This window comes from Chelonoidis abingdonii, chromosome 11 (genome assembly GCF_003597395.2).
Source record: "Chelonoidis abingdonii isolate Lonesome George chromosome 11, CheloAbing_2.0, whole genome shotgun sequence".
Classification (NCBI taxonomy): Eukaryota; Metazoa; Chordata; order Testudines; family Testudinidae; genus Chelonoidis; species Chelonoidis abingdonii.
This window is the reverse complement of record NC_133779.1, coordinates 48406487-48430343: the sequence shown is the minus strand read 5'-3', so window position 1 is coordinate 48430343 and position 23857 is coordinate 48406487. Positions and strand designations below refer to the sequence as shown.

The 23857-nt window shown below is 53.1% G+C and overlaps 1 protein-coding gene across 3 annotated transcripts in view; it reads right to left on the bottom strand.

Moving 5' to 3' along the window:
• SEMA4A (semaphorin 4A) overlaps positions 1 to 23639 on the bottom strand; it is a 33721-nt gene extending 10082 nt beyond the window's left edge. Inside the window, exons 1-9 of one of the 3 annotated variants that reach the window (XM_032792136.2) lie at positions 22866 to 23639; positions 22026 to 22188; positions 10087 to 10246; positions 5195 to 5355; positions 4707 to 4769; positions 3593 to 3691; positions 2089 to 2200; positions 1534 to 1650; positions 731 to 861 (exon numbers count right to left, since the gene is read on the bottom strand). In XM_032792136.2, coding sequence (XP_032648027.1) covers positions 731 to 861; positions 1534 to 1650; positions 2089 to 2200; positions 3593 to 3691; positions 4707 to 4769; positions 5195 to 5355; positions 10087 to 10180 — 777 coding nt within the window. In that variant the 5' untranslated portion in view covers positions 10181 to 10246; positions 22026 to 22188; positions 22866 to 23639. Of the gene's footprint in view, positions 1 to 730; positions 862 to 1533; positions 1651 to 2088; positions 2201 to 3592; positions 3692 to 4706; positions 4770 to 5194; positions 5356 to 10086; positions 10247 to 12494; positions 12814 to 22025; positions 22189 to 22865 lie in introns of those variants that run through there. The other 2 variants (XM_032792135.2, XM_032792140.2) reach the window with 2 other exon arrangements.
• Between the last annotated feature and the right edge of the window lie 218 nt (positions 23640 to 23857).

Below are 23857 nucleotides of genomic sequence, written 5' to 3'. Positions count from 1 at the left end.
GCTTGTGTTAGACCTTCCTCTGCTAGACTGAAGAGCCAACCATCAAATATTTGTCCCCCACATAGCTATGTAGAGATGGTGCTCAAGCTGCCTCATAACCCATGTGGAGCACTGGGGTCTGAATACAGAGGGTGGCTGCAGTGTGACCCTGAAAGGGAGTGGAGGCCAGCCAGTTAGAATAATGGAATATCAGGGTTGGAGGAGACCTCAGGAGGTATCTAGTCCAACTCCCTGGTTAGAGCAGGACCAATCCCCAGACAGATTTTTGCCCCAGATCCCTAAATGGCCCCTTCAAGCATTGAACTCACAACCCTGGGTTTAATAGGCCAATGCTCAAACCACTGAACTATCCCCTACCCCCTGCTTAGGCCCCAGGCTGGCGCAGAGCAGGGAAATGGGATGGCGTGTGTCTATATCTGTAAATAAACAGGTGATACCAGCCACCTCTCATCCAAACGGAAACATCCCGGATTTTGGCTAGAGCCCAGCTCTGGGAGGGGGCAACTGAATTTTATTCTTCGTCAATCTCTACGTCTACGCAATGCCCCCGGCACAGATCTGAAGGCAATCAAGCTGCCCAGACACCCTGGAGGGCAGAACGGAGGCCCTCTGTTACCGGTGGGTCAGTTGTCATCACCGGGGCAGGCCACAAACAGGAGAGACAACAACGCCAGGGTGCAGGACATAGAAGCGCACGTGCTCCCATAGCCAACTTGGGCCAGCCTCATACCTTGCACACACGAGCCACCCGGGAGACCGTGAGCTTCTCAAAGAAATCAAACTCCTCAGCCGTCTCCTCGAAGAAGAAATAGACCTTCTCGTCTCCAGGGATATTGGCTGAGGCCACGAAGCCCGCATCGACTGTGAAGGGGGAGGAGATCAGGCAGGTTAGATGCCCAGTCCCTGCGCGCTGCTTCCCAAGGGGCAGATGGGGGGGCATGTAAATATCCATGGGAGGCTGGGGGCTTGTCACCTAGGAAACACATCCCTGAGGGCCAGTGGGCACCAGCCGTTCGCCTGTTGGCTAATAGGTGACGGCAACTCAAGCAAAGAGTCCCTGAGCCTGATTCTCACTGATGTGAGGCCCTATTAAGTGGCTAAAGGGCCTTAGAGTGGGGGGAACTGGTCCCCTGAGAATTCTTCCTGAGCAGGATCCTCCCTGGCCAGCGTAGAACTGCACCCACCCCGGCTTAGGGGGCAGATTGTGGGCATGAGTACAGTGCATTATGCTGTGGTTATTCTCTGCTTCCCAGGGACAATAGGGGGCCATGGGGAGTCCAGTGTAAATTAGAGCAGCCCTGAGGCTGCTCTAACTGGCCCTGGAGCCAGGCTGAGCATAGCCTCAGCACATGAAGAGCTCAAAGGGTGTTGCAGCCTCTCATCCCAACTGCGCCAGGCAACAGAGTCAGGTCGAGTGTCTGGAAGACCATACATGGGCAGCTGTCGATTTCAGGTGCTACCTCAGCCCCTGCCCTTCCCCACGCCCCACTTCATTTGCAGCAGCAGGAACAGGCCCGCCTACCCCATCCTCACCATTCAGCCACCTGAGGAAGGCATCAGTCTTCAGCAATGTCCTGCTGCCCAGGGCGCGGGAGATTATGGGCTCGTTTCCTTGGAAATTGTTCATGGTCCCCGTGTAGAGCTCACCATCTGCAGATGGACAGAGGTGGTGAGGGAAGTCTGTGCCGGCAGCTGTGCCGGTGCCTCTGGGCTCGGTTATTTAGTCAGAGAGCGGTAAAGTGCTTTGAGATCTCTGTATGAAAAGTACCAGAGCTAGGACTCGTTATCCTGATGGATTACAGTGGGTGACCCAGGCACTGAGGGATAAATCTACATCTCTAAGACAGCAGCACATTGAAGGATCACAGCAGGACCTTAGAGGTCTCTTTCAGGCCAGCCCCAGGCCTTTGGATCCTGGAGCTGCCACACTGAAGATGTGACTCAACTGATTCAGCTCAAGATCTTATCCTTTGCTCTGAGGCACCATAACTGTCCATGGGCTGACTACCGTAGGGCAGCGGGTTCCACCTCCCTCCCCATCGCGTAGTCACTGCACAGCCCATGGTTTCTAAAGAGCTCCATACTCACCCACCAGGATGGCCGTATACTTGTGGCGGGGGTCGAAGGGGCACTGTCCCTTCCCATCCTGGAGGAGAGGCTGCCCTCGGCCGACAGAAACCAGGCTGAAATTCTCCAGATTCTACGAGGAATTAAAAATCAATCAATCAGTCGCAGAACAAGAACAAGAACAAACTGAATGGTGGTCGCTTGAGTTTCAGTCTAGAGACAGATCCCCTCCAGGCACAGGGCGGGGAGAATCCAACTTTCATAATTAAGATAATTCTCTCTATTATATTCAACATGTTTTACCAACAAGATCACCCGCAGGCCAGTGGCGGTGCCAGGAATGGAAGCCTGGTCTTCTGAGACCCAGCCCAGGGCTGTATCCACTATGCCACATTCATAATATAACCCCAATAAAGTCACATTATAATACTAATGGAACGCCAATAATCAGGAACCCCACATCAGGACACCCTTGAATTTTGGAGGAGAATCCAGGCCAGAGCTCAGATGAGTTCTCTCTCCTAGTGACTCCAAAAGAACAGGGCCAACTAGTCTCAAAAGTGGCCACTTGTTTTTGCATATCTAATTTTTTTTTTTTTGGTTATGCAACTTAAGAAAATCAGAGGCCACTTTTGAAAATGTTGACCCGGGGTCCTGTAAACTCACCACTGTTCCCGTAAACCCCGGGCCTTTCATTTGGAAAGGGAGATAACCAGAAAATATAAGAGGCTGCTCAACGCACACACAGAGCCAACAGAGGGCAGCAAAGCTTCTTCTATGGAGACTAGAACTAGAGTCCTGACTCCGCCCCCACTCGCTGTGACCACTAGACCATACTACCTCTCAGACCTGGAAATAGAACCCAGGAGTCCTGACTCCACCCTCTTTGCTCTCCTCTCTCCTCACACACAGCATCGACAAGGTGGTCAATAAAGGCCAGCTTTTCCAGTGTTTAAGTGCTTAAAGATACAGGTAGGCATTTATTGGGATCTTCAAATGCACTGAGGCACCTAACTGCCTTTGAAGACCAATGGGACTAAGGTGCTACTGTAAATCCCAATAGCTGCCTAGCTGCATCGTTAGGCGCAGGACGGCTCCAGGTTTTTTGCCTCCCCAAACAAAAGAAAAAAAAGACGGAGTGCCGCTCCCAAAAGGCCAGAATGCCACCCCTTGAAAAGGGCCGCCCCAAGCACATGCTTGGAACACTGGTGCCCAGAGCCGGCCCTGGTTAGGCACCTAAACCCCTTTGCCAATCTGGCCCTAAACCCCTTCTGTGACCCGCCAGTCCAGGTCAGGATTTAGGGAGACCCCATGTGGTAATCCTGCACAGTGCAGTCTGGAGAACTGGAGGGTCAGAGAGAATCACAAGGTCTCTCTGTGTCCAGCAGCCTCAGTGTCAACCACAGACCAGCCCTGCCTCTTCTGTGAGCCGTGGCCCATTTCCTGAACCAAACCCTGTGCAGGCTCTGAAGCCACGTGCCGTGCTGCAGTCAGAGCTTCCCGCCAACCCAGATCAGACACTCACAATGTAAGAGCAGGTGGGGCTGAAGGCATAGGTCCCACAGGTGTACAGGCGAGTCTGGTTCACTGGCACCAGGACACGGATGAAGTTGAAGCACTCTGTCTATGGGAGAAAAGAACACGCCACTTCAACGAAAGCTTAGATTTCAGATTGCTTCACAGGCTGCATGTAGCAGGATCACTATGCACAGCACTGACATGCAGCCACCTTTGGGGTGGGATGCAGCAGTGATTTAACAGCCCCAGCAACATCTCACTGGGATCACTTACCTATAATTAAAATGCAGCCATCTCTGGGGTGGCAGCAGTTTCAAAAGTACACAACAAAGCTGCACAGCATTAAAATGCAGCCACCTTTGGGGTGGGACTCGGCTGCAGTTCAATAGCACACAGCAACACTAGACAGGTATCCTGCTCAGCACTACAATACAGCCACCTCTGGGTCAGAGCGTGGCAGCTGCTTCAAAAGCACACGGCAACACTGCACAGCAATTATTCACCCAGCATTAAAATGCAGCCACTTCTGGGGTAGGACTTAGCAGCTGTTCAATAACACAGAGCACTGCTATACAGGGATCACTTGTCACTCATTAAACAACATCCACCTCTGAAGTGGAATGCGACAGCTGTTCAACAGCGCATAGCAATGCTGCACTCACCCAGCCCTAAAAAACAGCCACCCCTAGAGTGGAGCGTGATAGCTGTACAACGGTTTAGGAGAAGAAGAACGCGACCGAGCTGAGCTGCAAGGGGAAATTAGGGAGGCAAAGGAAGAGTTGGCCAGGACACTAGGATTATCACCCCCCTGCGTGGGATGTTTTAAAAGACCTAAAGCACAACCCAGCACCTCCCGGACCCCAGGCTGAGACCCTGAGAAGAACACCACCTAGCCCACCAGCAAGCACTACTGCTTCCTGTGGGAGTGAGAAACCAGGCTCAGGAATTGCACCTAGCTTGGTACCACCTCTGATGGCACCACAAAGCACCCAACCACCCAGCACCCACCTCTCAGCATTGTCACCAGCTCTCCATGCCCTCCATATACCCTCCACGACTAACTGTGCCCTCGAGGGGCATGATACAGCCCACACCAGCCCCATCATCTCCCCGCTCCTTACCAGGTTGCTTTTCTTCTTAAAGACACACTCCTGCTTTTTTTCAGGCACAGGTTGCCACACTATCTGTAAGGGGGGAAAGAGAGAGATTCTTCAAAGGTTGGGAGGAAGATTCCACCTGGAGAAAAGGTCAAGAGTCTGTAATAGTGCACTGGAAGGAAAGGAAGCTGCTGAGAGCAAAATTCTCAGGGAGTGGAGTATGGTCTAGTGGTCAGAGCAAGGGGGGTAGGGAGTCAAGACTCTTCAGTTCTATTCTCTCTAGAGGCTTCCGCTTAAGGTTCAAAGCACTTTACCAACATTAATGAATTACATCTCACAATCCCTCTCCGCTGAGTAACATTATCCTCACTTTTCAGATGAGGAAACTGAGGCACGGGGAGGGGACCAGAACCCAGGTCTGACTTCCACTTGCCCCACCCTCGGGATCAGCTTGCCTCCCTCCTGCAGCCCAAATGCTCCCCACTCTCTGGGGAAGGCCAAGCTCTACTCACTGAGCCCGTCAGCTCCATGGACCCAGCACTGTCCACCCGGAGCGAGAGGAGGGTGTCTCGAGCTCCCACGTACAGAGTGCCTTCGTCTTCGCTCAAGAGAAAAGTATCATAGTTGAAGATTCCGTCCTTGCTGAAGCTGGTTAGGATCCTCCGGGCGTCTCCTGGCAGGGATCAAACAGTGCTTGGTATATGATACTTAGCACCTATGTACCATAACATGTGGGTCCTATATACCATAAAGAGGCACCAATATCCCATCATGTAGCACCTGCATACTGTAGAGTGGCACCTATATTCCATAACTCAGCACCATATATGCAAAGTAGCACCTGTACAGAATAGCATTAGAGTTGGTTGAAAATTTTCCAACAGAATGTTGTGGGTTTTTTTGTTGGAAACACATTGATTTCCACAGAATTTCATCTTTTGATGAAAATCACCTAAACAAAGCATTTTGATCATGGAACAGAATGCTCTGGATTTTTTTGTTTCACAATTTATTTGATAGGATTTTAAAAAATCAAAATCAATTGACTCAAAACAATTTTTAAAAAATGCATTTAGCAGGAATTGTTGAAATTCTACGTTTCATTCCCATTCGGAACAAAAACCAATTTTGAAATGGTGGAACTTCCTGCTAAAACCAGAAACGTAACTTCCCACAAAACTCTACATAACACGTATGTGTTGTAACACAGCATCGATCATAAGAATGTAAGAACGGCCCTACTGAGTCAGACCAAAGGTCCATCTAGCCCAATTTCTGGTCTTCTGACAGTGGCCAACGCCAGGTGCCCCAGAAGGAATGAACAGAACAGGTGATCATCAAGTGATCCATCCCCTGTCGCTCATTCCCAGCTTCTGGCAAATATATCACAACTTACCACGTATATGTTGTCACATACCATCTATATAGCAACTTACATGTATATAGCATAACTTAGCATCTATATGCCATAACATAACACATATGTATGTACCATAAGAGAGCATGTATGTGGTACAGTGGCGAAGGCTCTGGACTACAACTCAGGAGATCTGGCTTCTAGCCCAGGCTCTGCTGGAGACCCACTGGGTGATCTGGAGCAAATCACTTCCCCTCCCACATTTGGTTTGCCTTGTGTATGGAAACAGCACAGGGTGTGGCCTGGCTCTCACTGTGTATATGTACAGCTCCTAGCACAATGGGGCTCTGATCTCAGTGAAGGCCTCTTGGAGATAATGCAGATAAATAACTGTAACAGAGCGCCTATATACTGAAACACAGCTTATCTATCTATCAATCTATATACACACAGTTTAACTTAGCGCCTACATACAGTAATGTAGCATGTATATACCACAACTTGGCACATATATACTGTAACATAACATAGATACTGCAACTTAGTGCCTATGTAATGTAGCATGTTAATCCCACAGACTTTCAGTGCTCTAAGGGTCTAACCCAGTCCACTGACATCAAAGGGACATGCATCCGACGCAGTGGGTATTCACCCACGAAAGCTCATGTTCCAAAACATCTGTTAGTCTATAAGGTGCCACAGGATTCTTTGCTGCTTTGACATCAAAGGAATTGACTCAAGGGGGGTTTGGATCAGGCTCCACGTGCTGTCTGAACACTGGCTGAAGGAGCAGCCAGCATATGCAGTGGAAATGTCCCTGGAGCCAGCACTGAGTCTGGCAGGACCCTACAAAGGGCCTGGGGGAAGAGCGTAACTTAGAGCAGCAGCAGCAGGCTGAGGGTGGGTGGGAAAGAGGAAAGCCGCGGCTGCTGGTGACTCATTAGAGGGCGCTTTTCCCTCAGAGCCAGTGCTCACCCCAATGCCCCAGCATGGTGCTGCAGGGGGCAGGGTGGGGACTCAGCAGGGGGCACTCTCCCCTCTGGGCCCACCTCAACGTGGTGTTAGGGGGCGCTGAGCTGCCAGAAGGATGAGATAGAAATAACGAGGTCTGGATCATTTGTGGTCATTGAAGATCCTGCAGTGTCTTTGCAAGGGTGAAGGCTTGACAAGGGGATGCAGATTCAGCCTAGGATATTATAAATATCTGTCCAGAAGGCCTTAAAGCATCGGAAACGCTTCACTGGCCATTACTGGTTATTTAGAGACACTGAAAACAAACAGACAAAAAAAAAACCCTCTGTGGCATTTGCATACCAAATTGCAGCCACATCCTAGGATTTGCGTGTGTGAGCTCCAGAGAATCACAGAGCTGTATGGCTGGAAGGGACCTCGCAAGATCATCTAGTTCAGCAACCCCCATCAGGGCCACCCGGGGGGGGGGGAGCAGTGGGGTAATTTGCCCCAGGCCCCGGGCCTCGCAGGAGCCCCCACGAGAGTTTTTCGGGGACCCTGGAGTGGGGGTCCTTCACTTGCCCCAGGGGCCCCGGAAAACTCTCGCGGGGCCCGGGCCCCCGGAGCTTCTTCCACTCCAGGTCTTCGGTGGCAATTTGGCGGCGGGGGCTCCCCACCGCTGAAGACCTCAGGCCCCCTGAATCCTCTCGGCGGTCCTGACCCCCATGAACAGAAACTGACTAGATCCCAAAGCCGAAGTGATTTGTCTATTTTCAGAGCTGAAGCAAAAAACAAAACCAAACCAAAGGGTGAAATAAGAAAATTAGATCTTGCAAAACTCTTCTTGATTTAATAACCCACCACAGAGAAGGGAAATTGTTTTATTAAAATATGCGACGGGGAGGGGAGGCCTGATTCTCACTACTTTGGCAGCATCACCCAAGACCCCATGTCATTTACACACCACTCTGAGGCCCCTTTTACTCTACTAGAGTGAGAATCAGGCTCATGATTTTATTCTGGACAAATTCCAACTCCTCTAATTACAACCCTGCCTCCTGTTATTAGAAAGCACAGCCTGATATTCAGCCTGAATGTTCCTTTGTTTTATTTCTGTTACTCAGAGCAAGGATTCTGTAATGCCGGCGCTGGACGTGGACTCAGGAGTTCTACTCCTGGCTTTCAGCAACTCGCTTCAGTCCAGAGCCTCAAAGATATTTAGGCACCTAACTCCCATGGGTTAGGTACCTAAACACCTTTGGGAATCTGGGCCGTAATGTCTCCATGCCTCAGATTCCCATCTGTAAAGCTGGGTGAACAATCTTTCCTTTCTTCCACCCTTAACCTGTCTTGCCTATTTAGGTTATAAGATGTCCAGGGCAGTGATTGTCTCTCATCATGTCTATGCAGCACCTAGATTGGATCTTCTAAACCCTCTCGAACCATCTTGTTTCCTTGACATTCAAGTGCTTGTTAGATGCTTCTCCTCTCTAGCCAAGTCAGCTGTATTTAGCTCTTCTCATCTCCAATCCTAAATCAGGTCCGTTTCCCCCACCCAACAAGTCCCTTCCCAGATCAGTGGAAATCGCGTGATATTTCTTTTCTTTTCAGAAGGAGCTGAAAGGCGATCGGGTTTAATAGACGGCTGCTCACTGGAGAGGCTGCAGCTGGAATTTGTTTTCACAGGGTGCCAGCAAAGGTCGGGGTAATTATAAGCATTCCCCGGCACTCTGGCGTTTACTGCCTCTGGGTTTGGAAAAGGAAGAATGCGTTCGTTTTGTGCAAGCGGGGCCCAATCCAAAGTTGGTGGGAAGACTCACGTCACCACGGCCCAAAGGGACCATTGTGATCATCAACTCTGACCTCTTGCCCAGGGCAGGCTAGCTAGAGAATGTCAGACTTCCAGGCCAGAGCCTTGGGGTAGGAAAACTGGGCCCATCTGGGATTTGAACTCAGGCCCATCCAAGCCACTGGTGACTCATGTCAGCGTTATATCAGTTCCTCAGTGTGCTGACAGCTGCTCCTTCCATCTATATATCATCTCCTACTCTCCCGATTGTGAATATCATCGTGGTTGCCCCTGATGGGAACTCCGAGGTACAGAGAGCTGGCCAGTCACGTAGCACCGTTGCGGCAGCTCTGCGAATAGAACCCAGGTGTCCTGGCATCCAGTCCTGTATAGCCTCAGCCTTGGATAGCGGCTGGATTGCCAGTCTCAGCAGCCCACAGGCACTCTCTGTACGGGCTAAGGAGGAGCAGCAGGGGCAGAAATATAGCAAGCTCCCCTGCACTCACTGTATCCCCCGCCATGGCTCCACTCCCCAAATACCCCATGCACTTGGCTCACACTGGCACACCGACCCCCCAAGCAGCTCCCTCCTGCCCCTGTCTTCCCTACTGGAGGTCACGATGCCGTGTGAGCGAGGCTGGTTCAGCATGACCCTGTGGGCACCCATTGGCTCTGATCCAAAACCCAGCAGGAGCCTTTCCACTGAATCCAGCAGGCCCTGGATCAAGCCGCAGGGTGAGCTCTGCCAGAAGGTGGCACCAATATTTGGCCCGCGATCCCCCAAGCTGGGCCGCGGGGGTAGAGGTCAGGATCTGAACTCACATCTTCCTGCCTCCAGCCTCCCTCTGAAGCACCTGCCTCCATCTCCTTCTCCTCTCGCAGGGGAAAAGCAGTTTCTGAGACCAGAGCCCTGCTCTTTACATGTACCACATCGACAGGGAGACATGAGACGCACGCCCTCACTCCCAGCCATTTCTCACTCCCCCGGTTCCAACTACAGGCTGGAGCCTCTCTCTCTACCGGCGCCCCGTGCCCCTCCCTGGGCCTGGGAGCCTGACAGTGGGTGATTCGGAAGGGCGCAGCTCCCTCTTTCTCTTCCTTCAACCCCTTTTTCATTTCCTCCTTCCAATGGTCTCTCTCGCTTTGCTTTCTCCGTTTTATTTAGTCTCTCTGCCTTCTGTCTGTCCATGACTGTCTGTCTGTCTTTGCACTCTTCTTTTCCTTTCTTCTTTCCTTCCCACCACCCCTCTTTTCTTGCTTTTTCATCCATCCATCCTTCTTTCTCCCCACCATCCCCCTTTGCTCACCTTTTGGGAAGGTGACCCTGGGAAGCAGATCTGCACACAGGAAGGCAGCAGGCATCACAAAACTGCACAGGAGGCAGAGTGCCCAGCTGGGCATGGCTGGTTATCGGCAAACGGTGAGGCCCTCGTTGAAATCTGCAGGGACCCGGCCCCAGCTCTTGAGCTGTCAAGAAAGCAGGGGAGGGAGGGAGGGAGAGGAAGAGATGGTTGAAACGAGCGAGGTAACCACAGGAAAGAGTCCCAGCCCCAGCCTCCCACCTGCAGCGGAAGCACTAGGCTGCGGAGAGGGCCATGCACAGTCTTGTTTCACCAGGGACAGTGCTGTCTGCCCCTTTGCGCCACCACGGGAGCCCCACAGGCAGCCGAAGGGTAAGGGAGGAAAGGAACCTTTCCAGCTGAGAGCAGGGCTGGGATGGGGCTACAGTGATACTGGGAGGCTGAGCCACGCGGCAGGAGCTGCCGAGGAGAAGCCTCTCGGGGTTTGAGTCTCAATGCTTCAGGTCCTCCTGCTGGGGCAAGATGGATGCAGGAGATGCCTTTAAGCCTTTGGACCCCTCATGTTCTGGGATTGTGCAGGATCCCCCTGTATCAATTGGAGCAGGCTCAAGGCTGCTCTAACTTATGCTCTGCCCGCTATGGACTCTGGGAATCAAAGAAGAGCTCACAGCACCCCGGCCACGCCCCCTATGCTGGGTGGGAGTGTCCCACGTGTCCCCTCCAGTTCACATGCAAGACAAGAGCCTACTGCTGCTGCCAGTTGATGGAGCAGCTCTTTTAGCTCAGGTTGGTGCTGATGGGTGGTATCTTCACACCCAGACTAATTCTTCCTTTAGTGGTGCCCGGGGCAGGACCCCCCTACTCCCAGCTGATGCTTACAAAGCGTTCCTGTCCTCATCACATCCCGAGCCCCTCTCTGCCATCCCTCCCCTCACTCCCGAAACCTGATCCCCACCCCCTGTCGTTCGACTCATTTCTCACGCTCTCTTCAGGGGCAGGGAGCCCTTTATGGAGACCATATGGCCAAGCTGCCCGGGTCCCACTCGCCCTCCCCAAAGGGTTGGGGAATGTGTGTTACTGGCCTCGATGATCTTTTGGGCCAGATCCAAGCCCCAATCCAAAGCCAGATGAAGCCAGTGGGAGCTATTCCACTGACATCCCCAGGGCGCTTCATATCAGGCCTTTTGGCCCCTCCCTCGCGTGAGCCCGGCAGCCCCAGCATTTCAGAAACACCTAGCAGAACTGCCGGGCACTGTTGGGGGCTGGGTCATAGAATCACAGAATATCAGGGTTGGAAGGGACCTCAGGAGGTATCTAGTCCAACCCCCTGCTCAAAGCAGGACCAATCCCCAACTAAATCACCCCAGCCAGGGCTTTGTCAAGCCGGGCCTTCAAAACCGAGGCAGCATTTGCATCAGGGGCTCCCAGGCGGTGGCAAATTCCCCAAGTGCTCCAGAGAGTGGAGCTCGAAAGCCACCAACAGCTGAGTGACAGGCTGATTGGGCCCCAACGCTGGCTCCACACACAACCCTTCCTCCTCCTCAGCCCAGGCAGATTGGAGCACCTGCGGCTGCTAAGCCGAAATGTTGCGCCTTTGCTGGAAACGGTGGGGAAATAGGAGGTTGTGAAATGTGGGGTGCTCGCGCAGCTCCCCTGGGGACGAGGCATAGGGCGGGAAATGATCCCACCCTGCGCTGACCCTGGCCGCGCTCACAGCCACTCCGGCTCCTGCCTATGCTAGAACCTCCCCAACTCCTGAAATGCAGCCAGAGGCAGGGCAGGAACATGCCTTGGTGCCCACCCCCAGTGCCCCGGCTAGGCCCTACCGTCCCGGCTCTGGGCAAGAGAGGTCATCCCTTGCCTGAGCTCTTTGTTACTCTGCCGAGTGGCAGCCTCACCCCCTCTTGCAGCTTTGAACCTTGTTCTCTTGTCTGCATAAACAACAGCTAATAAACTGGGGCAGGGAGGGGGCAAGTGCAGCCCTGGGGTAACTGCACTGACTGCAGGGTGCTCATGCCAGCAAGGATTGGCCCAGAGACCAGGAAGGTGACGCCCAGACCCCAAGCCGTCCACACAGACCACGTGCTAGCGAGGGACAGGACCCAGTACCTGATGCTGTGGGGGTCCACTGGGGGGAGGAGGGATTTTTAAAAAGGAGAAAGGAAAAAAACCCTCCCTTCAAGTCCTTGCTGTGGAAGTGCCCCCCCATCCCGTGTTTCTAGCAGAGAGTGGAAGCCCCTTCAAGTCCCCTCTCTATCCCTCCCTCCTGGAGCCCCCTGCCTGGCGCTACCGTATAAGAGATTCTGCTCTCAGCACCCAATGCAGAGCCGCTCCCCCTGGGTCCAGCGCCCCCCGAGCTCTGCCTCGGCTCCCTGCAGAGCAGGACCTGGCTGCTCATTCTCCAGCGAAATTACCTCTCCTGGGGCTGAGGTCAGAGGGCATGGGCAGAATTAGCGCAGACCTTCGGCCAGCATCAGCCATTGGCAGCTAAGCCCCTGGTAGATCCCCCCAGCGCTGGGTGGATGGACTCGCTGCCCGGTGCCCATCGGAGATGTCCAGGGGTGGCCTCTGGACCCACGGGATTCAAATGACCAGATGAGGAGCTGGCTCCTGGGTTCACTCTCCTCCCAGACGCGGCTTCGGTTCCTTCCCTCCCGGGCTCCTGTCCAACACTAGGGCCGGGGAGCTGAGGTTTGTTCAAGTCTCCAGCTCACACTGGCAGCTGCCTGGGCTGGGGAGGGGAAGGGCACGGCTAGATCAGTGTCATTCACAGTGAGTCAGGGAACCAGAAAGTCCAGCCTCCTGACGCGTTCTGACAGCTCCAGGCACCTTCCCCCGCTCCCCCCAGCCAGGCAGGAAGCAGCTTCCTTGGGTGGTTGCTTCGTTAGGAAACAAGAGTTTTTAAAGAAGGTGGCGTGGCCAGTGGATGGAGCAGGAATGGGGGCCTGGATGCCTGGGTTCTATTCCCAGCTCTGGGAGAAAATGTGGGCTAGAGGTTAAAGTGTGGGGACTGGGAGTCAGGAAGCCTGGGTTCTATGCCTGACTCTGGGATGAGGAGTGGGGTCTAGTGATTACAGCTGGGGGGCATTGGGAGTCAGAACCCCTGGGTTCTATTCCTGACTTTGGGAGAGGAATGTTGTCTAGTGGTTAGAATGGAACTGGCAGCTCCTGAACTCCCTTCTCAGCTTTGCCACTGTGTGAACTGGGGCAAGGGATAGCCAGTTCATGCCTCAGTTTCCCCATCTGTATGACAAGGATAATGATGGTGCTTGACTTCTGAGGGTCAGCTACTGCCAACACAGCCCCTCAAAGCATCAATCAGCTGCACAATGAATGTTTATCAAGCCAGAAACCAAATCTCTCCAGTCTTAGACCAAGTCTACACAGGCAAAACGCAACTAGAATGGATGCAGCTGTACCAGCACAGCTGATTTTTTTTTCTGGCCTAGCTTATTCCACCCCTCACCCCTGCCCTGGGCAAAATAAGCTATCCCAGTACAAAGTGCAGTTGGGCTGGTATAGCTGCATCTCCTCTATCGGCTCCTGCCAGTACAGCTCTGCTGCTCAGGGATCTCACCTCTTCATGTCCCTGAGCGACAGAGCTGTGCCGGCAGCAGCCCCAGGGACAGACCTGGCCTTAGACTTGGTGGGAAATGTTACTCACCCATCCAGAGCAACAAAATCCTTCACCTTGGGTGAGCTGACTACTGTGAGGCTCTGACACGCTACCCATAAGTATTTATGGTTAATTACTACCATTGTATTAACACTGACAAGCCAGCACATAAGCCCAGGTCGCTCCCAATTCTCCACCACTGCACTTATACTGTTATTTACAAGCTGTCTGTCAAAGCACATCTGGAGTTTAACTCATCTCCCACCCAAAGCCTTTACCAGGAGTGTATGGACAGCTGTACCAGGGGATTTGCCGCTGGCCTTTCCCGAAAAGGCACTGCTAGCTGACAACCCTCAGCAGTTCTCGAGGCAGGGATCATTAGCTCCATTTTACAGATAAGGAAACTGCGGCACAGAGTCATGCCTTGACCTGTTCAAAGTCATACAGAGAGTCAAAAGAGGAGCTGGGACTAGAAACCAGGTGGGCAGGCTACGGGTCCACCAAACTCTAACCACTAGACAAGACTGTCCCAGATACTGGAAGAGAACCCAGCTGTCCTGACTTTCTGTTGCTTGGCTAGGCATGCCTCCTCAGAACAGGGCATGGAAGTCAGGAATCCTCACCCACACTAACCGGTGGATCACACTCTTCCCAGGAGTCCTGGCTCTCGGACCTCCCTCCCTTTCCACTCAGCCATTGCTGATGTGCTGCGAGATGCCATAAAACGGAACCGCCCCATTCCCAAGACCTGGGTTTCAATGAGTCAGCTGCACTGATCCGGGTGCTTGGTCTGTGACGGAGGAGGCAGACACTGCTCAGGCCAGCAGGATCTCGCCCTGCCCAGCAGTGCCCTGCTGTTACCCTGATCAGAGCTCCTTTGCAGCACTTCCCCAGATATCTGCAGAGCCTCTGCTGCACCCTAGGGCCCTGGGAGAGCATCCAGGTGTAGGGGTGTGATTTGGAGTGAACCTGTCTATTCGCCCAGCTGATCCAGCTGAGGTGTGTGCTGCAACAGCTGGATCTGTCACCAGCTGCAAATTAAACAGGAAGAAGAAACTGGGAAAAGGGCTGGAGAGCGGAAAACCACCCTGTAGAAACAAATCTCGGGTTGGACACTACCCAGCAGCGGGTGTGGCCAGCTACCTCCTCCACCCCCAGCCCGTGGCACTCCAGGCCACTGCAGCCTTGGCATGACTGTTCGATTGAGACCAGTCCTGGGCCTGATTCTTATTGGCACTAAGGTTCCTTCGCTAGAGCTGAATGAAAACAATTGGGAATTTTTTTCCCCACAATGGGGGGAGGGGGGAGAAAACAATTTTCAGCAGAAATTTAAATCCTGAAAGATGCTGATTTGGAAACGCTGCTGTGGCGCCTCATGGGGGTTTAGCATGGGTGCATTATAGTCTGGCCCAGGGAGCACACCCCATAAAGAAGAACAGAGGATATGAGGCCACTGAAATACAACTGTAACAACGTTTCCAATTTGAAATATTTTGGTTTTCAGGTCTTAGGTCTCCTCTATCCACAGATTTTTTACTAGGAATAGCCAGTGTAAGTGAGAACCAGGCCCTCTCTCTTGAGACCCATGGGAAGAACCATCTTGGTCTAGCAAAACACTGCTGGAACGTGGATTTTCTTGCATAATAAGCATAACATTGTGGTTAAGGCAGAGGAATGAAAGGCAGGACTCCTAGGTTCTTTGCCTGGCTTAGCCAGTCTGCTGCTGTGTGGCCAGAGGATAGTCATGTCACCTCTCCGTCCCTCAGTTTCCCCGGGAGTAAAATGGGGATCATCCAACCTCTCAAAAGGGCTCAGTTAGAAGCTGTAAAGCATCATTACTTTCCCAACACCCATAATGATCTCTGGCCATTCTCTGGCCTCTGTCATTTCAGGGCCTCAGAGCCCTTTCCAGAAAGTCAGCAAGTTTCTCAACATCTGTGTGTGGGAGAGACATATTAGCATTGCAACACACAGGTGGGGAAATGGAGGCAGGGAGCAGGCTCCTGGAAGCCAGCATTAGGCTATTCAAACCCCGTAAGGGTCTTTTAACAAGACTCGGTGGGTTTTGGTGGGAAAGGTGCAAAAAGTCTTGTTTGATCTGAGAACATTCAGGTCAGGAGACACCCCAAGTGGGATTCTGGCACTATTCCAAAACTCCCACTGACTTCCAGGCAGCCAGGATTTCACTCCTTATCTTTTGGCAGCACAAGCTCATAGTCCTTGTCTTGGGAGACTGTTGCAAGCTACACCCAGGATCAAACCAATCCCAGCCAGCACAGCTGCAAACCACCTTTAACTTTCATTTCGCCCATTTGAACTCTTTTTCACCAGTGTTACGCCCACGTGCCTGCGTGGAGGTGGGGATCTGGTCATGGTGACACAGTGAGTCAGTGGCAGAGTTGGGGATGGAACCCAGAAGTCCTGATTCTCATGCCTTTCCCCTGCCAGAGGCAGGGGTAGAATCCTGGAGTCTTAGTCCCAGCTCCCTGCTGTAACCTCTAGACCCCACTCCCTTCCCAGAGCCAAAACTTCACCCAGGATCCCTTAAGCCCATCCTCCTTGCTCTAACCACAAGGAAAGTGAGGAGCCCTGATTCCCAATCCTCTGCTCCTAGCACTAGACCACATTATGAAAAACGCTTAGTGCCTCAGTTTCCCCTAATGAAATGGGAGAGAATTCTCACCCTTAGGAAGCACTTTTAGATCCTTGCATGAAAAGAACCCCCACTTGCACAGTACGATCAGCATTATTATCGTAGATGGCAGCTGTTTGTTCCTCTTTATCCATCTCTGTTCTCCCTTAGCCGCGAAGGCACAGCACTTCACCTTCACTCTCCACCCCGCCAAAACTGTTTGGAACTGCCCATTCCCGGCCATTTCCCCGTGGTGCTATAGATCCCAGCCATTTCCCTGATGAAATGCCTCTCCATGGCATCAGATATGGCCTGATGCTTCCACCTCAGATCATCTGTCCAGAGCAGGACCAAGCGAGCTGTTCCCCTTCAGCATGTGGTGTATCGGAACTGGTTCTTGTCTCTTTAAACAGTTTTGCATACCAGCTGGGTTCTAGAGCACAGAACAGGGTGAGCGCCACCATGGGGCTCACACACTATTTAAAGGGACACTACCTCATTCTCATATACTACCCTGCTCAGCCTTTTGCTGTCCCTGATGGGAAATGCCCTTCAAGGACCAGAAGGAAACGACTGAGTGATCAAGGCCAGTTAGGCACCCTGCTTACCTGCCTGGTAGCAGCTCGTTAGGCTCTGAGGAGCGGTTCCAGGAAAGGGGCATATAGCCCTAGCTGGCTTTGACATGAGAACGGCTGTGGGCCAGCTTTCCCCTTTGAGGAGCCGATCGCAGGGACGTGTGTGGTTGAGCACATTGTCTGAACGCCGGGAAAGGGGGGGCAGGGGCCTGCATTCGCTATTCGGCTGGGACAGAAAGCTCCTTGTGACACAGAAACTAGGTTACTCTGCCCTGGAGCCGTTGGCTAAGAAACAAGGCCCCAGGGATGTTTAAATTATTCCTATTGTTCTGCGCTGGTCCCGAGCCACTAATGGAGAGTGATGGGGGTGGGGGTGGAGGTTTGGTCCTCAGTGACAGTAGGACCCCTCCGGTAGCCACAGGGGCCTTAAAGTGGATGGAAGAGGCACCCCAAGAATCCCCCACCCAGGTGGCTTCCCTGACCCATGTGGAGTTGAAGTTAGGGTTAAATGCCTGCAAGCAGCATGAGGGCTCCTTAAAATCACTGTAACAGAGGCGCATGCCCCCTGAATCAGAACAGATAGTAAGAGGACCAAATGAAGGCCATGCAACCACGGCGAAGCAGCTGAGTAACAGAGGTCACTGGAGTCAAAAAGGCCCCCTTTAAAATATGGATGTCAGATCCCAGCGAGGCTAATAGGAGGGTGCACCAGCTCTGGCAGGTTATGTGGAAAAGTACAAGGCAGGCCAAGAAGGAATTTGAGAAGCAACTTTAGACACAAAAGCTAAGCATCAGAGTTTCTTTTTTTTTAAGTACATCAGAAGCAGAAAGCCTGACACATAGGCAGTGAGGCCACTAGATAGGGTGACCAGAGAGCAAGTGTGAAAAATTGGAACGGGGATGGGAGGTAATAGGAGACTATATAAGAAAAAAACTCCAAAATCAGGACTGTCCCTATAAAGTCAGGACATCTGGTTACCCTACCACTAGATGACCAAGGTGTTAAAGGAACACCCAAGCAGGACAAAGCCATTACAGAGAAGGTAAATTGTTTCTTTGCATCTCTCTTCCCTGCTGAGGATGTGGGAGAGTTACTCACATCATCAAATTTGTGGCCAACAAAGCAGAAGTCCTGTCCCACAGTGATGTGTCAACAGAAGAAGTTTTAGAACATATGGATACATTAAATGCCAATAAGTCACTAGGTCCAGCTGGTATTCAGCCAGGCATTCTGAAGGAACTCAAATGTGAAATTGCAGAACTAACTGTGGTATGTAACCTTTCTCTGAAACACATCTCTGTACCGGATGAGTGGAAGGAACCCAATGTATTGCCAATTTTTAAAAAGGGCTCTGTGGGCCATTCTGGCAATTACAGACCAGTGAGCCCAACTTCAATACCGGGCAAGCTGCTAGAAATTACACTAAAGAACAGAACGATTGGACACATAGATAAATGTGATTTGTTGGGGAAGAGTCAACATGGCTTTTGTAAAGGGAAATCATGCCTCACCAATCTATTAGAATTCTTTGAGAGAGTCAACAAGCTGGTGGATAAGGATGATCCAGTGGATTTACTGTACTTTGACTTTCAGAAAGCCCTTGACAAGGTCCCTCACCAAAGGCTCATAAGAAAACTAAGCAGTCGTGGGATAAGAGGGAAGGTCCCCTCATGGATCAGTGACTGGTTGAAAGATGGGAAACAAAGGATAAGAATAAATGGTCAGTTTTCACAATGGAGAGAGGTAAACAGCGGGATCCTCCCAAGGGTTGTAATGGGACCAGGGCTGTTCCATGTATTCTTAAATGATCTGGAAAAGGCAGTGGAAATGAAGTGGCAAAATTTGCAGGTGATACAAAATTATTTAAGATAGTTTAAGGCCAAAGCTTCTGCACTCCAAACACCCTCGAAAGACTGGAGTGTTCAAAGTCCAGAACCAGTTTTGCCACCTGATCCCTCTCAGATCCACTGCAGGGAGGGAACCCATGACAGTGACAGGAAACTGCCGCAGAGAGGCAGAAAGGGTTAATGCCCACCCCTCCCAATTCTAGGGGCCTTTTATATTGGCATTACATGATGTAGCACTACCCGCTAGATGTGCTGTCTCAGGGTTAAGAGGGACCAGCACAAAATGAATGCACACACTTCAGTCACTGTGGGACTGGGGTTCTGAGTTCTCTGCACACGAAGAAATCTCAGCCCCCTAGAGAGAGATTCCTCCCCTTCCCTCCTCCTCCCTGGCTGCCCTTCCCCCCAGATCAGTGGATCTGCTGCAACCTGATGCCAGCACCTGCGGGTCTGCAGCTGATCAGCATGGCTTTTCTCTACCTCCACCCACCCCTGGCTTTATCTTTCCAATGGGTGGGAAACAGCAGCTTCTTTCCAGGTCTCTAGGCTGGGAATAAAAGCACCTGATGCTTTCTTGCTGCCTGGCCAGCCTCTCATGGAGAATGACAGCAGGGGGTTCTTCTCCTGGTTCTCCCCACCTTCCCCACCAGTGCCAGAGAGAGATGATCTGTCCGGCCCTCTTTATCACAAAGCTAGCAGCACAGCTGTGCACATCCCAAACCCCAGTGGAGCCAGCCTCACTGGAGAATTACAGACACTCATCTGGAGGACATGGAGAGGAGAGACCCCGCCTTGTCTGAGCATTGCAGGTACCTGATCAATCTATCACCAAACAAGCTCCTCCATTCCTCCATCTATCCATCCATATCCCTCCATAGCCTTCCATCCATCCGTGTCCCTTCATATCCCTCTATCCATCCATCCCCATTAATCCATGCACCTCTATCCATTAATCCATCTGTATCCATCCATCCATATCTATCCACCCATATCCTTCCATCCATGCCCCTCTATCCATCCATCCAACTGTATGCATCCATATCTATCTACCCTCTATCTATCCATATCCCTCCAGCTGTGGTCTCCTCCATCCTACACAATGAAGATTACATTGTCTAGCTAATAAATATTAGGCCACCGCCTCCAATGCAGCGCTGCCTGTTTACACCCGCTAGGGATCTGGCCCCAGTGTCTCCACTGGAGTTATGTCCTTCTACACCAGGTGGGGTTCTGGCCCTATGTTCCTAGCTTAGTAGGTTTTTTCCAGACTAGAGATTGACAGACGAGAAGGCAAAGCTTCTTGGGAGAGGGAGAGGGCAAAAGAGAGGAGCGTGGTATAGTGGTCTGAGCTCAGGAGAGGGACCCCAGGATCCTCTGAGTTCTGTCCCTTGGCTCTTGCTTCAACTCCCTGTCTGTGGTCTTGGGGCAAATCATGTCCCGAGCTGTGCCTCAGTTTCCTCACTGACCAGCCTCCCAGCAGGGGATGCACTGGAGGGGACGTAAAGCGCCGAGGATTGTGTAGACGGCGCTTTAAGAGTAACTGACACCTGCAATGACACCAAGTGCTGTGGGCAGCGAAGACCCAGGGCCAGCGCTTCCATTTATGCGACGTAGGCGGTCACCTAGGGTGCCAGGATTTGGAAGGGCAGCAATTCGGTGGCGGGGGGTCCTTCCGTGCTCCGGGTCTTCGGCGGCAATTCTGTGGCGGGTCCTTCACTCGCTCCGGGTCCCGCCACTGAAGTGCCCAGAAGACCAGGAGTGCAGAAGGACCCCCCCCCACGCCGCAAAATTGCTGCCAATGACCGGGAGCGCGGAAGGACCCCCACCTAGGGCGCCAAAAACCCTGGCACCGCTCCTGCGAAGATCTCCGTGAAAAATGGAGAAGGAAGAGAGCGACGAAGGGCTCTGGGTCATCACTCTGTTAGTCCCGCCAACCGACTGTCCCTCCTTAACCCTCACCCTGCACCGGGCCAAGACCAGCTCCCAGTCCAGTGTCCCCACAGCTGTTCACCCAACACAAACCACACAGGGCCAGATCGCCAGCTGCTGCCACTCAGCGTCGCTCCATTGGAGTCAACGGGCCAGATCCCCAGCTTTTGCCAAGCGGGATCGCTCCACTGAACTGAATGCAGCAACCCTGATTTACACCAGCTGCCTCACTGGCTCACAGTGCCGAGACCCTTTCGAGGTAGTTTGGATTTGTATCATTCTCTCAGTCCTGGCCCGTCCCGGCACTGCCCTCCCTCCATTCCCATAGGCTCCAATGCTCCTCTCGACACCCTGCGGGACAGAGATCCCCAGCCAGTGGAAATCGGTGTCGCCCCATTGGAGTCAGCGGCCCAGCTCGAGTGACTTCAATGGAGTTGGCAGCTTTACGCCAGCTGTTTTCCTCTGCATCTAGAGCGTTACCGAGCACAGCGTCGCGCTCCAGAAGAAAACCCTCCGCGCTGGCTGCTTTCTCTCTCTTGAGAACAGCCCCGCTGGGCAGGAGTTATTTCATGTCTTTGCAGTGAATTTATAACGCACGGACTGCGCTGCCAGCTGGCGTTCACCGAGGTGGCTCCACCGAAGTCAACGGAGGCGCCGCGATTTGCACCAGCTGGGGCTCGGGCCCGGCGGCCACGCAAGCTGATCAGGGAACGGCGCGAGCTTGGCGTGTAAAACACATCGGCGGGTCTGGCTCCGGATTCCCCACCCTGGCGCTGCCGGTGAACTCCCTAGAGAGGCGCGGCCAGAACGCACAACGGAGCCCGGCTTAGCCACAGGTCCCAGGTGCCTCGTTTCGCTCCCCGATTAACAGCTAAGGCGAGTGGTGCCCCTGTTGGGGACGTGCGTGTTTGACCGCCGGGCTCCTCATTGTTTCAGCAGCTGGGATTTTCCTGGAGGAAACCAGGCGCCGACGCTCTGCGCGGCATGAATTCCCCAGCTGGGAAACCCTTTGGAAAAAGCCAGCTGTGGGTTCCCCCGTTACCTGCTGTCTTCAGAAGCTCCCATCCAAACAGCCCCCCTTCCCCCAATACAGAACAGCACCGTCTTACCTGCTCCTGATTGGCACCCGGGTACTCACAGCTTGCCCCCCATCCTCACCCGAGAGGAGCCCAGATCTCAACCTCCAACCCCCCGCCCAGTCCCCTCCTAGCTCTGATTCCCTGCAGCTCCCGGCCCGAGGAACAGGCTGCTCCCTGCGAGCTAGAGGAGGAAAATCCCTTCCCAGAGGCGCATCCCTCCTCAGCCTGCTGGGGACCCTCCGCGCGTTGCCATAGTTACCGCTTACCTCCCAGCCAGCCAGCTACAGCTGGCACACGACTGACATGCACACCCCAACCCAGGCAGCGGCCGAGCAGGAAGAAGCTGCGTGTGGCTCCGACTGGGATCCAGTTGAGCTGCTGGGGTCAGTGGAAAGGCTCAGTTCCTCTCCCCCCGGCGGCAGGGTCTGGCTGGAGAGAAAGACACGCATCATGAGTCAGTCCTTCCCCATCCCACCCCCTTGTCTAGAAACCCAGCCGCCTTGCACCCAGTGGCACCCAGGCGCTTGTGGATTTCCCCAGCTTTCACGTGTGGGCCGCAGTCATAAGGCTGAGCGCCCGCCTGGCGTGTCTGTGACCAGGCGTCATGGCATCGCGTGTTGGGACGGATCCCCCAGGCCCTGGGTGGCGGGAGGCCACCCTGCCTGGTGCCTCAAAGGCCTGATCCTGTGACTCCATCGACATGAGTGGGGTTACTCCTGATCGACGCCAGGACCAGCTCAGTGCCTCCCCACCCCACCCCCAGCCTGATCTTTCGTACTGTCACTGACCCCCAGGCTAAGCAGGTGCCAAGCACCAGCAGCTCAGAGCAGTAGGGCCCTGCTCAGCCACTGATCCCCGTGCACATCGCAATCACGCTGACCCTGTAGCGATCGGCACTGGCACCCCTGTAGCATTTTGCACCCATTTTGCATGGTCCGCAAGGCCCTGCGCTGCTTTCATTTGCCCCAGTGTAAATCATGAATAGCAAAGCCAGGGGAGCAAGCGAGCACAGGATCGGGCCCTTTACGTGTTTTTTGGTTAGTTATTTTCTCCCTCCCCCTTCCTCCATCTTCGGCAATCGGGGGCCCAATCTTGTCCCCACTGACCTCAAACAGATTGGCCTTTGGTTGCAATAGGTGCTGAGATGGTGAAGTGCCACTCGGAAGGTGCCCAATGTTTTGCAGGATCAGGCTGCAGAGGGCAGGGAGTGTGATTTGACTGGGGAAGGGAGATGAGATGGGGCCTCTGGCCTGTTGGTTTCAATAAAGTCCAGCATGGCAGCGACCAGCCAGCGCGGTTATTATCTGTATTGCCATGCCAGGCGTTGTACAGACACAAATCAAAGAGACTGCCCCTGCTGCAAGGAGCTTGCAATCCAAGAGAGGCTATTATCCGTATTGCCAGGGTCCCACGGTGCTGCAGCCTGTACAAACACCTCCCAAAGCGGCTATCCTCACCCCAGACACCTTGCAGCGTAAGGAAAAGAGCTGAGGGGCCTTGTGTGCCAGCTGGGAGAAGTTCGCACTGCCCCTGTCCGGACTCTGCCTGTTTTGGCTAGAGAAGACTTCAGCTTTCACTCAGTTAAGGCCAGTAACGTACCCCTCTGTCATGCAGTTAAAGATCGTAACTCTGGCCCCCCGGATGAGTCCTGCTAACTCCACTTCCACTTGTGCAAAGATCCCCCCCCGAAGGAGGAAGTTATTTTTCGCTTCCCTTCCTTTAGAAAACAACAGAACATTGCAAAGCTCGTGCATCGTTGCGGGCACAGACCTGCTGCCGCGCTCTGCCCTAGAGGTGGCTGCATGTCAGTGGCAGGTGGAGCAAAACCTGCACTTGCTTCAGGCCATGGAAAGCAACGACAAGTAACAAGAAGAAAAGGCGCACAGACGGGAAAGTGAACCACAGCAGATGGCATTTAGACAGGCAACCTCGCTTCCTGTCTAGAGCGAGTGTAGCGCCTCGCCGGGCACGAGGCTTGGTTAGACATATCCGGCCTGAGTCATTGCTATTCTTCTTCTCAGAACAGAAGGAGAAGCTGGCAGCAGCGGTTCCCCCACTGCCATGTACCTTTTAACTCAGCCACCGGCGGCCGTACAAG